The sequence below is a fragment of the Papaver somniferum genome, chromosome 11 (assembly GCF_003573695.1).
Source record: "Papaver somniferum cultivar HN1 chromosome 11, ASM357369v1, whole genome shotgun sequence".
NCBI classification, from domain to species: Eukaryota; Viridiplantae; Streptophyta; class Magnoliopsida; order Ranunculales; family Papaveraceae; genus Papaver; species Papaver somniferum.
The window spans coordinates 53,923,211-53,936,777 of NC_039368.1; the positions used below are offsets into that span (position 1 = coordinate 53,923,211).

Below are 13,567 nucleotides of genomic sequence, written 5' to 3' on the forward strand. Positions count from 1 at the left end.
CTTGAGTTTGTGCTTGAGTTTGAGTTTGAGCTTGAGCTTGAGTTTGAGTTTGGTGAAGATTGACCCTCCTCTTCCATTGAATCAAAATACAAGCTTTTTTCTCACTTTTCCCTTCTCCCTCAAAAAAAAAAAACCTAACCTTTTTTTTTCCTCAAAATTTTCCATCTACTCAAACATATATAACTAAATTATCTTAATCACTAATCATGATTATTATAACTAATCATTAATTAACACTAACCTAAAAGGGCAGATTTGACACTACTAAAAATATTTGGCTAAGGGGTTATTGATTTTGATATTTACATTTCCTATTTTGTCTTTATTCAGTATGCCTGAAAGTTTTACATATGCCTAGGGGAACAAAATCAACAATGGGCCTCGAATAATTTTTACAAGCCTCAATCAATGTAGTAAAAGAGGTAAGTAAAAGAGAAAAATTACGGCTGTTGACAAAAATAAATTCCCCCCATTTCGTCGAGATAAACTGGACCCCCCAAGTTAAATAAGTTTCCCAAAATAAAAATTTGAGATGGCCGACTCTTTTTATAGGGAGCGAGAAGCCTCTTTGGTGTAAGGGGTGAGGTAGCAGAGTGACGATGCAAATGGATATAAGCCAACAGCCGAATTTCCCATCCCGATGTTTCACAATAACATGGTGAGGCTGGGTCTAATGGGATGCAAGATTCTACTTCCCAACTGTAGAAGTGTCGTTTATACAGACACTGTTTAACTGATTCCCACAGAGTACATTGAATTCGTTGGATGCAAGATGGAAGCGTTCCCACCATTTGCAACAAAAAGTGATCATGCGCCATTAAAAATGGCGTATTGTGGAATATTCCTTATGATATTCTTTTCCGCGCCATTAGAAATGGAATATTCCTTATAACATTCTTTTCCTCACCATTAAAAATGGCGTATTATGGAATATTCCTTATAATATTTTTCTCCGCGCCTATACAAATGGGGTGTCTCGGCGGAATCTTGCATCCCACTAGAGCCGGGCGTTCATTTTTGTTGACGTGGATCCAACGAGAAACTGGAATGTTGGATCCCCATTAGACCAAGTCTGACAAATAAGACTTGAATAGCAGATTTTAGGTCAGGCATCAATCATGAATAGATAGGGCTCTGGGTTCAAAAATGCTACTAGCAACGGTGTGCAAGACTATAATAATGCTCAAGTATACAGGGCCCATCAACCACGTTGTAATGCAAAGGTTTCAAAAAAATGTTGTAATACAAAGTTTATAGGCACCACGCACCAGCATATGGCGGAATCAGACTGAACGTCATCCAGACCTCCCTGTTTTTGTTTCACTGTTTCAGAACGAAGCTAACACTATACATCAAAAATTACTTCAGAGACAGTTAAGGGTAACACTAAGAAAAGAAAAAAAGAATTAAGAAGAGAACTGGGCTCGAACAGAAATTCTTCAAACATTATGGCACTCGCAATGCAAAACTTGAAACAATATTGGAATGGAATGACAATCAATCAAACAAAGACTATACTCGACTTTTTATATTCTCGAAGAAGATTATTATCAACTGAATTATAAATTCTCTTGCATAACAAAAGTAATGCTGCTGCCTTACAGACTCTTAGTCTACCTTCTTTCAGAAGAATGAAAACCGTGTTCTGTTACTAGCTCCGAACAAGCTGTATTCATCACCAGTAGTCACCTCTTTCCCAGAGCACTCAAACTCAACTCGAGAAGGAATTACTGATGAATTTGAAAAAGTATCACCAACAAATCCTTCTTTCAAGTTACCTGAATTCAAATCATCTCCTATTGTGACTGATATGGGCCCACCAAAATGGAACAATGAAAAGTCGTTACCATCTTTATTTGATGCTGCAGAATTTGCATTCTGGCCTAATAATGGTCCTTGACAATTTGGAACTGGCACATGTACACTTACCGACTCCCGTGATTCACCTAGGTGAACATTCTTGGTTTGATCAAGTAAGTTCACACCATTAGCTTTATTAACTACTTGGTATGCTGGAAGCTGGCCTAAGTCGAGTACATTTATGATAGGTTGCATCGCACTATACTGCATGCAGAAGTGTGATGGCCGGTTTTCTGTTAAACCATACCCGAGAGGACTAGGTAAAATGAAGCAACTAGGTTGAGGAAACGACATCAACCCATTGGGAGAAGCCCCCGACCAAGAAGTGGGCCTTTGATGGTAGTATGCCATTGTTGAAGGGGCAGGAAAAACTGGGAAAGATATACCTTGGCTGTGCATCGCAGGAAGCAAGCAATGTGGTACCTGGGAGCTTGCATTGTCCAGGATTCTATCGTTATCACAAGTAGGAACATTTCTTTGAAGCACGTCTCCTTGGAAGTTGCCTAGTGTTATACAGCTGACATCTTGAATCCCAGATGCTATGTTGCTAGCAACAAATCTCCATTCTCCACCACTCGAGCATTTTGGTGCTTCCCTATAATGAGTTGTAGGAGTGTCTCTTCCTTCAGAGTGTTGAGGGCCATTTTCTGAATCTGAAACAGATTCCGTATTTTGAGTAAGTGAATAGATCGCACTATCATCTCCCTCGGTAAGACACGATGAACAGCTATCTGAATTTGAGTTGCTGCTAGTCGGTGAACCGGATGTGCCTCTTAAAGAATTATTAGGGGACTCTGCTCCTGAGGCAGATCCAGTATGGCAGCCATTATTATCCACGACTGAGCTGATATTTGTTGATACCCTCTCCATGTTCTCATGAATCTCCTCCTGATTTTGGTGGTGGTCACTCTTATCACAGATATCATTGGAGGTTATTGAAACTTTGTCTGAAGATTGATCACCTGGTGATTTAAGAATATTATCAGAGTGTTCACCTGCAATACCGTCATTCCTAGCTTCCTCGCATCCAATGACCTTAGAAGTAGATGACCTCAAGGTAATATCAGAGTCTGAGCTGCTTCGAGGGTACCAAACCTTCTTAGTGTGGACGAACTCTCTGTTTGAACGAAATTTGCCAGTAACAATCTTGTTTTTTGGAGTTCTGCAACTGTCAGGCAAGTAAACTCCATTTGTATACTTGCTTTTTCTATACGATGGCACAGATATATCTGACGAAGATTCAGTCTTAGCTTTGGTCTCCCGCTCTGATAAGGCAAGTGAAGAATTATGAGCGTCTTTTGTTCTGTAATCATTTTGAAGGTTACAACCACATGCCTTGAAATCATACCTATCACGAACTCTATAGTTCGAGCAATGAAATTTTTCGCCATACTTGCGGCCAAAATTTCTACCGTCTGACTTCAGGTTACTTCTCGATTGCTTATTGACACCATTGTTACACCTCGATGTTTTTGGCTCAAAGTCATCGACGAAATCCCCACTCTCATCATCAACCACAGATCTGCTTCTGTTATACCATTTATTAGCTGATTCAAATTGATGATATTTCCTGTATCTAAGTTTGCAGGGAGCAGATTTAGATTGCTCAGTCACAAACAAACCATTATCTTCCCTTGCATGATGCTTTGTGTCAGCAACGTAAGCGGACAGATGTTCAGTATCAACTTCATCATTTTGTAGCTCTGAAGTTATACTCAAATTTGAATATTGTTCCTCTTGGTTATCTGGAGAAAGCGGCCTGTCTAGCATTATGTCTCCTAATTCACTAAGTGAATCCTCTGAGTTGATATTATTTAATAACTCCTCCTTGAAATCTGGGGATGATCTCTCTAAGGAAATCTCAGTAACAGTGGAAGTTTGTCCCACTTCGACACCTTTCCTTTCTATCTCCTTATCTTTCCCTTTTAATCTCTCTTTTCTTCTAAGTTTTTTCTCTCTATCTTTCGTTTTCCTCCTCTCTTTCCGTTCTTCCTCTTCACGTTTTTCTTTTTCTTCTTCTTCGAGAAGCTGGATCTGTAGAGAGAAGACCACATCAGAATTAACGAGGACCTAATATGGAGTCCAATATCTGTAATTAAGGAAGATTCTAATCGAAAAGCATTACATGGTATCAAAAGTACCTGTTTTTCTAATGTGATAATCTCCTTGCATGCAACATGGATACGCTCTTCCAGCAATTTTAAAGCAAGACAAACAAATATACTGTGGGCATTTTGACGAGCGGTTCCTTCTCTAAAAGCTTTTTCAACCTGAAAACCCACCTCCCAAAATTTAGAATAATACACTTTTTGAGTTTGGAATGTGTATAGGGCAAGAACACGAAATTAATATAAAGATTTATATCAAACAGCCCCCCTTCATTTCACAACCAGATAAAAGAGAAAGCTAACTATTTTATCTTGGGACGATGCCTTAATCTCGTTGTTCAATACAACCAAATAGGCTCGACTTATAGTGATTACATTCACCAATTCGGCCACCAAATAAAGGTGAAGTACTCCTTCATTATCCTGGAACATGCCCTTTTTTACTGAGGAGCCAAGATTGCCAAGAAAAGAACACCTGATGATTCTCTACATGGACAAGGGAAAGATTGAATTGAACTCTTAAATACACACTATTACTTTTAAGAAAACTAGCGTTGTCCAATTGTTAGCAATGGAACTAAATGAATATATGAGAGAAAAAATATTTATGAGCTAAGGGATTTTGTTTGGAAGATGCTTCATCAAAGAAGCCAGCCGTTTATAGATCAGTAAGAAACTTTCTAGAGGCATAAGATCAAAACTCAGATTAGTCGCACTTAGTTGATCCAGAAAACAGCTCCTTGAATTACTTGGCTCCACTAAGGGCTCAAGCATCTTGTTGACCTGTACCTCTATTTGGAGCTGTACAGCTTAATTTCAATAGTCACAAACATTCAATCTTTCCCCAAAAAATGTCCTCATACATGTTGATTGCCTGCTTGGGACATTCTTCGTTAACCCATAACAGAAAGTAAAAATATGGAAATAACGCAAAATTGGCTCATTGGTTAAAGGATTATATATAATGCATTATCTAAATGCTCAACTTCAATACACCTATACAAGAGATGGAAAAATCATTGAAGTGTCCTTTAATTGACTACCAGGCGTACCTGCTCTTTGAAAATAACGATTGCTGCATCTAGAAGAAATTCTCGAGCAAGTTCGGGACTCTTCGCATGCTTTTGCAGACGGGAGCCTTCTCCATCTAACTCATTTCCATCTTTGTCCATGGAATCATCATCCTGAAGGTTCATTCACATATTTAAAACTGGAAAATACTTTCAATTTCTTTTTGAGGAAAAGAAGCATGATAAACTTCTACCTTCAACAAACTAACTAATGGATGAAAATAAAAATAGTTTAGAGCTCTGCCAACCCAACAGTACCTCTTCTTCTTCAGCTTCTTCAGCTTGCTCGAAAAACCTCCCCATACACTCTCCTTCTGTTATCGTCACAAATCCATCCCCAACTAAAAGCCTGCGATGGACACATGGTTGACCTTTCAATGCATGGGCTTTCACGGAAAGCTCAGTACAACGACCATCTCGCTTCCAAGCCCTTAATGTAATAAAGCATGCGCTAAGCCCACCAAGATCCAAGCCAGTGACTTGAACACTTCTGTTCATGCCAACATCTTCAAAATCGAGAATGTCGGATTTTCTCTCCCCTGTTCCGACTGCCCATTCGAAATATTTGTATGTCCCAATGGAATCCGTAAATGAGTGACGCCAATCGGCTTGGATTGCAGTATCCGACACCTGAGAACAGTAAACTATTAACTGGTGGATCTCTCTACTATCTAGCTTTTCGTTTATTAGTTAATGGAAGATTGTTAACATTTGAACAAAAGTTTCTCGGATTTCAAGCAAAGAAAAAGAACAAGTTAGTTGGAAGTAGTGACATGATAAGAAATTTATACACTATGGCTAAATGTTCCCCAAGCTTTCTCGTTCAGGTATCTGTACCATGAACTCTAAATGACTACGATAGTTTTTACAGGAACGTGTTACAAAAGATAAATGAAACATACCAATGCAACATCTAAAGGTCAATGGACGTTTCAGAAAACCAGTACTTTCCTAATATAAGCATATGACCATACAGGAATTCAGACAATAAAGTATGATGCAGAGATGTGGAGGACTCACTTCATAATCAAAGGAAATATCTGCAGCACAAAACCAAATGGTGCAGCGTGTCTCCCTCCGTATGCGCTTTAACTCCTTCAGCTCCTTAAACTCACGAATAACATTTCTTCTGCAATCTCTGCAAAATCTTTTGCTCTCAAACCTGTAACACAACAGAACAATAATTCTGGCTTAGTGATGATAGAGGTCTACAGAACGACGCATGGGGGTAGACCAGATACTGCAGAATGTATACAGAACTATTCCACCACTCATGCTGAGCAGTTTCAATGTGCTATAAGAACTTGCAAACACTGGTATAGCAAGGTTCATCCAACTCGAAAAACAATTTTTTTCTTTGATTCTGTGAAGGGTATGCATTAATTGTGAGAAAACAAAAAGATTTCCTGTTTGTAAATCGTAAAATTGTCTTGATTAAACTCTTTATAGCATCATATTGTCTAGTTCATTCTCCTCATATTCAGTTAGCCAGAATTTTCTGTGACGTTTTACAATTTTAGAAAAGAAACTATGTTTGAGCAATCCTAGCCGAAGGTCCAAACAATGGGCTCCGATTACATATTTTTTGCTTCCCCAAGAAGACACCCAATTTCAGCTTGATGCATAATGGATAGGTGCTGGATAATGAGAAGCGTTCCAATTCATATTTAAAATGCTTTCTTCAAAAAACCAGCATTTGCACATTTCTAAGGGTTACTTTACAAATTATTCCCCTTAGAAATAACTAGATCTGATACAGTCTTCTAAAATCTATAATGACGTAAGAACTGTGATTCCTGGAATGGAAAACCAAAAATTCTATTTCAGCGTTAGCTTTTGTTTGTTTTGTTGGACGACATTCATTAGTTTTAATAATGTGCAGTTTTCCCATACAGAAGCAGTTGCAGAACAACTATCATATGTATTTTCTGATAGTACAGTGCCTCCCCTCCGTGAACATAAAACAACTATTAATGGAGGCCAACTTTAAGCATGTAATGTAACACGCTGGAGTACTGCTCTACACCTAACAGATAAGATTTAAGGTACCTAAGAAAAGAGGAAGAAAAACAAAGCAAATCTACATAGGCATCTGCTTGGGATAATGATCACTAGACCCTTCATTTGAAGTTTCGAGAGCATACACCAAACAGATTGCTAATTCTTGACAACTGCTAATGTACCTGACATATCAAAACTCGAAGTCCCAGCAACTCATGGCCTTTACCAGCCTCTGACTAAAAACTACAACGAGCACCACATTGTGCTTTACAGCAAATGAGCGCTGCATATCTAAAGAAGAAAAACTATTGACCTGTTCCCATCTATCTACATTTGAATTAGGTTAACGACGTGGAGGCAAGCAAATCATTTTTCTGCTTGTAAATACAAAAAAATTCTTTGATATAATGGCAATTACAAATTCCTATTCACTATAAAGTTATTTCTGCAGCATAAAAGTGAAGTAAACCATATTTAAGCAAAAATAGAAATGCACCTGTACATAAGCCTTTCAATAAAATCCTCTTCCTTCATTCGTAGAAGAGACAACTGAGTTTCATCTCCCAGTGCTGACCAGAAACCAAGCAGCGTATCACAAGAGAGCCTAGCAGTGTGGAGAGCACATGCTTCCCTTGTCCCATGACCTCTCCCGTAACTAGTCATTCCCCCTTGGCTTATCCATCCCCGGCCATCCCCACCACAAGCGTCAGGGTAACGTAATTTACGCTGTGACTCCCTCTTTCGTGCGCCATCAAAGACCTGATTACAAAATGGGAAGAATACTTCACACCAACACGGTCGAGACAGGAACACGAGAAATAACAAAAATGTTGATCAAACTCACATTTTGGAGTGCCTTTAAAGACTTTGCATCTAAAAAGCAGTCTAAAAGCGTCAATATCCCGTCCCGAGTTGCGGCAAGACCTCCCCAAGGATGGATAATAGGATCTTCAATGTCATCTTGACAGCTCAACTCTGTTGTATTCATACTACAACCATTTCTTAGGGTTCCAGGTCTACCTGTATGAATATGCATACCGGCTCCATTTTCTTGCTGCAAAGACTTTCCATACATGACAATGTGCGAAAAACCTTCAAGCAACAACCCATTACATCTAGAGCAGTAAAGGTTCTTACGAGCTTGCTCGAAAAGGGTTTGTTTATCGATTCTCAGAAGTTCTTTTCGTGCGCGTGATGGCAACTCATTCCAAAACTACACAACCAAAAAATATCAGTAAATTTAACTCATTGTGTACTACTAACTGGGAGCATTATCATACTAAATAGACAATTACACAATCAAATACAATAACACAAACTGAAATGTACAACACTTCCATTTCAAATTACTTCATGTTCTCATTCTGTTTCACTTACTGATCTAACTAGTTTACAATGAGCCTTTAAAAGCAATATCTACTCTTCTACTCATACAAATTGGATCTATAAACAACAATACTTAATGAGTTTCATAAAACAATAAGACTGATTATCTAAGTGTTAAATCAAATCAAAGAATTAATGATTCTATACCTTAATTATATACTAAACTAACTAGATTATCAAACAATGACCAAATTCAGAATAATCTAACGCCTTACCTTTTGAAGCTGATCAAAGGTAATTTCATTCCGATGCTTAGACCAGATTCCATATTCAGAAACATGTCCAGATGAACATGAAGATGAATATTGCAGCGAACAATCTTCGCTTAATTCAGCATTTTTTTGTGGTAATCCAGGCATATCTAATAAGGTTTTATCTAATTATAAAAGATCCGTTTTTTCAATCCTTTCATTTCTCTTTTATCTTAAATCTCTTAAATCTCTTCGCCAGAAATCCAGTATGGATCGAATTAACAAATAAACGAAAACCTACTTGATTATTATTCAATTAAAAGAATAATAATAATCGGAATTGATGATTTAAAATTTATTGATAATAAGAATGAAATTAATCAGAAGATAAATCTGGTAATTATGTGATTGAAATCTGAAGATGAATAAATTATCAGATCGAATTTTAGAAAAGAAAAGAAGAAAATAAAAGTGAAAGAAAAATCGAAGATATTGGGGTCAGAAAGAGGAGGCGACGAGGAGGGATTTTGTGTAGATTTGGTGATTTGTTTGTATTTGTATCAGTGTGAAAAACAAAATTAAACGAGATTAATTTTAGTTTTTAACTATGGTAACAAAATTAAATCCAGTCAAAATCACAAACCATGCCATATAATAACAAATGTGTTTATGTGAACACCGTCACCCATAATAACGCCACAATTCAAAGGGCTAATCGTAACAGTTCCCGTTGTCGGCGACTTTTAACAATTTTCTTCCTTTTTATCTTCTAAAGACAAAAATACACAAAATTATCAAAATTGAAGGATTTTTTTTCCAGAAAAAATAAAACGATTTTGTTCCAAATTTAGAAATTTGATATCAAAATAAAACTATAAGATAGTTAAACTATATTTTAACTCAAAATTAAGTTAAAAAATTAAATCCGAACTCTGATTAGATTCGATTATTGGCTACTTTGTTGTTGATTTTTGGATGTCATCACGTCCTAGTCATATTCATCGACGTATTAAACTCATTATAGTTTTACTATCACTATCATCATCATCGTCACCGCGATGGCTAAGTGTCACGATTTAAAAATGCGCTGCAAATTTTCTTAGCCATTAACCGGCAATAAAGTGGTTTTATGCGCAATTATATGAGTCATAAGTGTTTTAGTTTTATAAGTTTGCACTACCACGTACAACCAGCAATAATCCTTTAGATTGGCAACGCAAGATTTAAGATTTTCTCTCACCAACTCTTGACGCTTCTCAAACAGTCATGTTAGTGTTTCACAAAATTAAGGAACCTCTAGAATAACAAATACCAAAGCTATGGAAATTGAATCCGTTTTATTGCATAAAGGGGAAGATAACAATTTTGCCGAACAAGGGACTTTACAAGCTTATTCAATCAAACTAAACGTAACTTTCAATATGCTAACGAGGGGTTCTTCTACCAAAACTAAGACTACTACACTTGTTTTTCTTCTAACTTATTTATAGTGCTAGAGTAGTATCAAAATCGTGCGGAACCAAATACACATGCCTATGGACAGGCAGTTCCTATAACCGCCAATATGCTTTTCAATTGCTACGTTTTTATGTTGTCCGCCAATTGATACTACACTTGTACTTGATTATTAAACTTGCATAAGTTAGTCCATCTCCAAACTCTACTACATGTGTAATGTGCATAACTAATCAGTTACCTTCGGCCTGAGCTATTCTTGCACCATAGTTGGTCTAGCCATGCAAATTACTCGCTTGAACGTTATCATATGCGTATATTCAAGCCATTCCAAGCCTTACTCTGCAACTTGGCTCAGCTCATATGGTTTGTGCATCACTCGCATTCTTTTGACCGAGAGATATGCAACAATAACATGTTTGGCATTGCTATTGTTGAGCATGCATTCCCAAGGCCCTGGCTAAGCCTTAGGCCAATGCCTAAGTCATTTCCTAACTTGTGTCACGACCTTAATTCATTCCTTGAGCTGGGCCAACTCAAAATTCTCAGACATGCATCATTACATCATCGCATGCTGCATATATCAAATGACACTGATTGTCTTTAACTATGAAGCTTCATTTTTTCGACCACTGACTATCCAGTGTAGCTCTATCGTTGCGCTTCACAAACTAGACCATTCGTAAAGCTTTTCCCACTGTTTTTCTTTATACAAAACTGTGTACCCCGTCAGAAAACCACTATGTTTTTGAATTTTTCAGCAACTTGTTGGTACTATGAACGTCCTTGACAATCTTTTGCTTAGTACCAGTGTGGACACCTAGATTTGTTGCCTTTTCGTTGATCTTACAAATTCAAACTTCTTTGTTAAGTCGTCGACTACGCTTCAATTCTACTCAAGCCATACACCAATGCTCAAGCACAAACTCATAAATTTGTTGTAGTTCATTTATCTTGATCTGCATCAACTTCTTCCAAATCATTTCGTGCCTAAGGGTACACGAACGATGATTTCATATCACTCTAATATGTACTTTAGTGTACTGCTTTCTTCTTTTCGAATGTATATTGCATATTGCAACGCGCAAATACTTATTGGTAGACCTTCTTTTTCCTTTTCAATCGTCTTAAAGAATCTTTTATTTTGGACTATCCACACTAGCAACTTACGAGCCAAAGAACTATCATTTTTTTATTCTTTGCTTACTTGTCGAGATCAAAATGATCGAAATGTATAACTAGAGTCATTTTATCATGACTAACTTGTTTATAACAGAAATTTGGACCATGCCTTTCTTTACTGTTCTTTTTGCCGCACCTTCGAAATCGATAGGCTTCATTATCCTTTTAAACATCTACGACGTCTCTCTTTGGAAAACCATGTGTTATTCCGAAGTTGTGAGTTGCACCGAACTTGTATTGACCCGTACCTCCACCGATAATGTCCCCACTTAGCCACTGCGGTTATCCGGCAATGTGGGGTTTTTCACCGGCATTACTGCGGTCATCCAGCAGTAACTTCTTGGGAGGTCACTCATCCCTGGATTACTCCCTCCCGAGTTCTCTTATCTGCAGAGTTTTCTACCAACTCTGTGGCCAATTATGCTGAAAAGGTTTCGGTGTTAGGAAATGACAAACCATTACCTATATTCAATTCGGCGAACCCTACCAGCCGGTTGGGGGTATTATAATACCACCACCTTAAATTGGATCCGTCCTCGGCTTCGGAATATATTAAATCTCGGATCTCCGACGTTCCCTTCCCCTCATGAGACAAATACCTAAAGCAACCCGTCCAGCGTACCTTCCCACCCTCTGCAGGTGAACTGTCATCGGCTCTGATACCATTTGTAATGATGTCGAACCTCCGCCGACATTGCCCTCACTTAGCCATTGCAGTTATCTGGCAGTGCGAGGTTTTCAACGGGCATTGCTGCAGTCATTCAGCAGCAACTTCCCAGGAGGTCACCCATCCCTGGATTACTCCCCCCCCCCCCCCCCCCCCCCCCCCCCCCCCCCCCCCCCCCCGAACACGCTTAACTGCAGAGATTTCTGCCACTCTGGAGCCATTTGTACTTAAAAGGCCTCGGTATAATGTAGACGTTCGTTGCCTTTTGTGAGACTAGTATCTGGCATAACATCCCATCATACTCCTCCACCCGAGCACAAGCGAACAGTCCATAGTTATATCCCAACTAACAATGATATTATTCCCACTTACCCACTGTGGTTATCCAGCAGTGTGGTTTTTTTTAATGGCACTGCGATGGTTATCCAGCATCAGCTTCCCGAAAGGTCACCCTTCCTGTGACTACTCCCGGCCGAGCACTCTTAACTGGGAAGTTTTTCTCACAACTCAATCAAGTGTACCCATTAGGCCTCGGTGTTAGTGAAAGGTAAACCCTTATGCATATGCCATCCTTAAATTGGAGCCATCCTCGACTCCGAAATATATACAATCCCAGATCTCTGGCGTTCCCTTCCCCTCATGAGACCAGTATCTGACCTATCCCGTCCAACGTACTCTCTCACCCTCAACAGGTGAGCCTCCGACGGCTCTGATACCATTTTTAATGACCCTTACCTGCACTGATAGCCACTGTGGTTATCTGGCAGTGTGGAGTTTTTAACGGGCATCACTGCGGTCATCCAGCAACAACTTCCTGGGAGGACACCCATATGGATTACTCCCTCTTGAGCACGCTTCATTGTAGAGTTTTATGCCAACTCCGGAGCCAATTATGTTGAAAAGGCCTCGGTGTTTGGAAAGGACAAACCATTACCTATATTCCATTCGGAGAACCCTACCACCCGAATCGGGTATTACAGAACTAATCAGTCCAATATCCTTATTTTCACTCCTTGATGTGTCGCTAAGTATCTATGCTCCCGATATGCTTTTGTACTTTCATACGACTATGAAAAAGCGGGGGTATAACAACGACACCCAATAATTCGTTCGGCAATCTGTATGGACTAAACTCCAATGTAATTCCGAGAGCACCAACTTAAAAGTGAGACTCAATCAAGAAATATATCAAAGAGCTTTATCTCTCTTTCTCAATACAATCAGCAAATCGAAATCCGTGAGCCTGATTGATATGAGAAATAACTTGGATGCTACCTAATAACAATACCAAGTGTAAATCAAGTTTTATCTAACAATCAAGGTCGGATTTATCAACTGATTGAACTACGCACAACCTGTGATATTTCATTATATAAACAAATACAATGCGGAAAATAAATAACACAGACACCAGAAATTTTTTTAGCGAGTAAATCGCAAATGCAGGAAAAACCTCGGGACCTAGTCTAGCTTTGAACACCACACTGTATTAAGCCGCTACATACACTATCCTACTACAGGTTAACTTCGGACTGGAATTTAGTTGATCCCTAACCAAGTCTCACATCGATTAAGGTACATTCGCGTTCTTTACACCTCTAGAACCACATCGGATTCTGGGCACTTGATTCCCTTAGCTGATCTCAT

At 38.7% G+C, this 13,567-nt stretch overlaps 1 protein-coding gene across 1 annotated transcript; it reads right to left on the reverse strand.

Moving 5' to 3' along the window:
• Positions 1 to 1,383: 1,383 nt before the first annotated feature.
• On the reverse strand, positions 1,384 to 9,149 carry LOC113323686. Its single transcript, XM_026572031.1, has 8 exons — positions 8,641 to 9,149; positions 7,884 to 8,252; positions 7,536 to 7,798; positions 6,059 to 6,200; positions 5,297 to 5,668; positions 5,021 to 5,152; positions 4,002 to 4,130; positions 1,384 to 3,894 (listed from the first exon to the last, which is right to left on the reverse strand). The coding sequence occupies exons 1-8, from the start codon at positions 8,782 to 8,784 to the stop codon at positions 1,624 to 1,626; spliced, it is 3,822 nt and encodes a 1,273-aa protein (XP_026427816.1). The 5' UTR covers positions 8,785 to 9,149; the 3' UTR covers positions 1,384 to 1,623.
• Between the last annotated feature and the right edge of the window lie 4,418 nt (positions 9,150 to 13,567).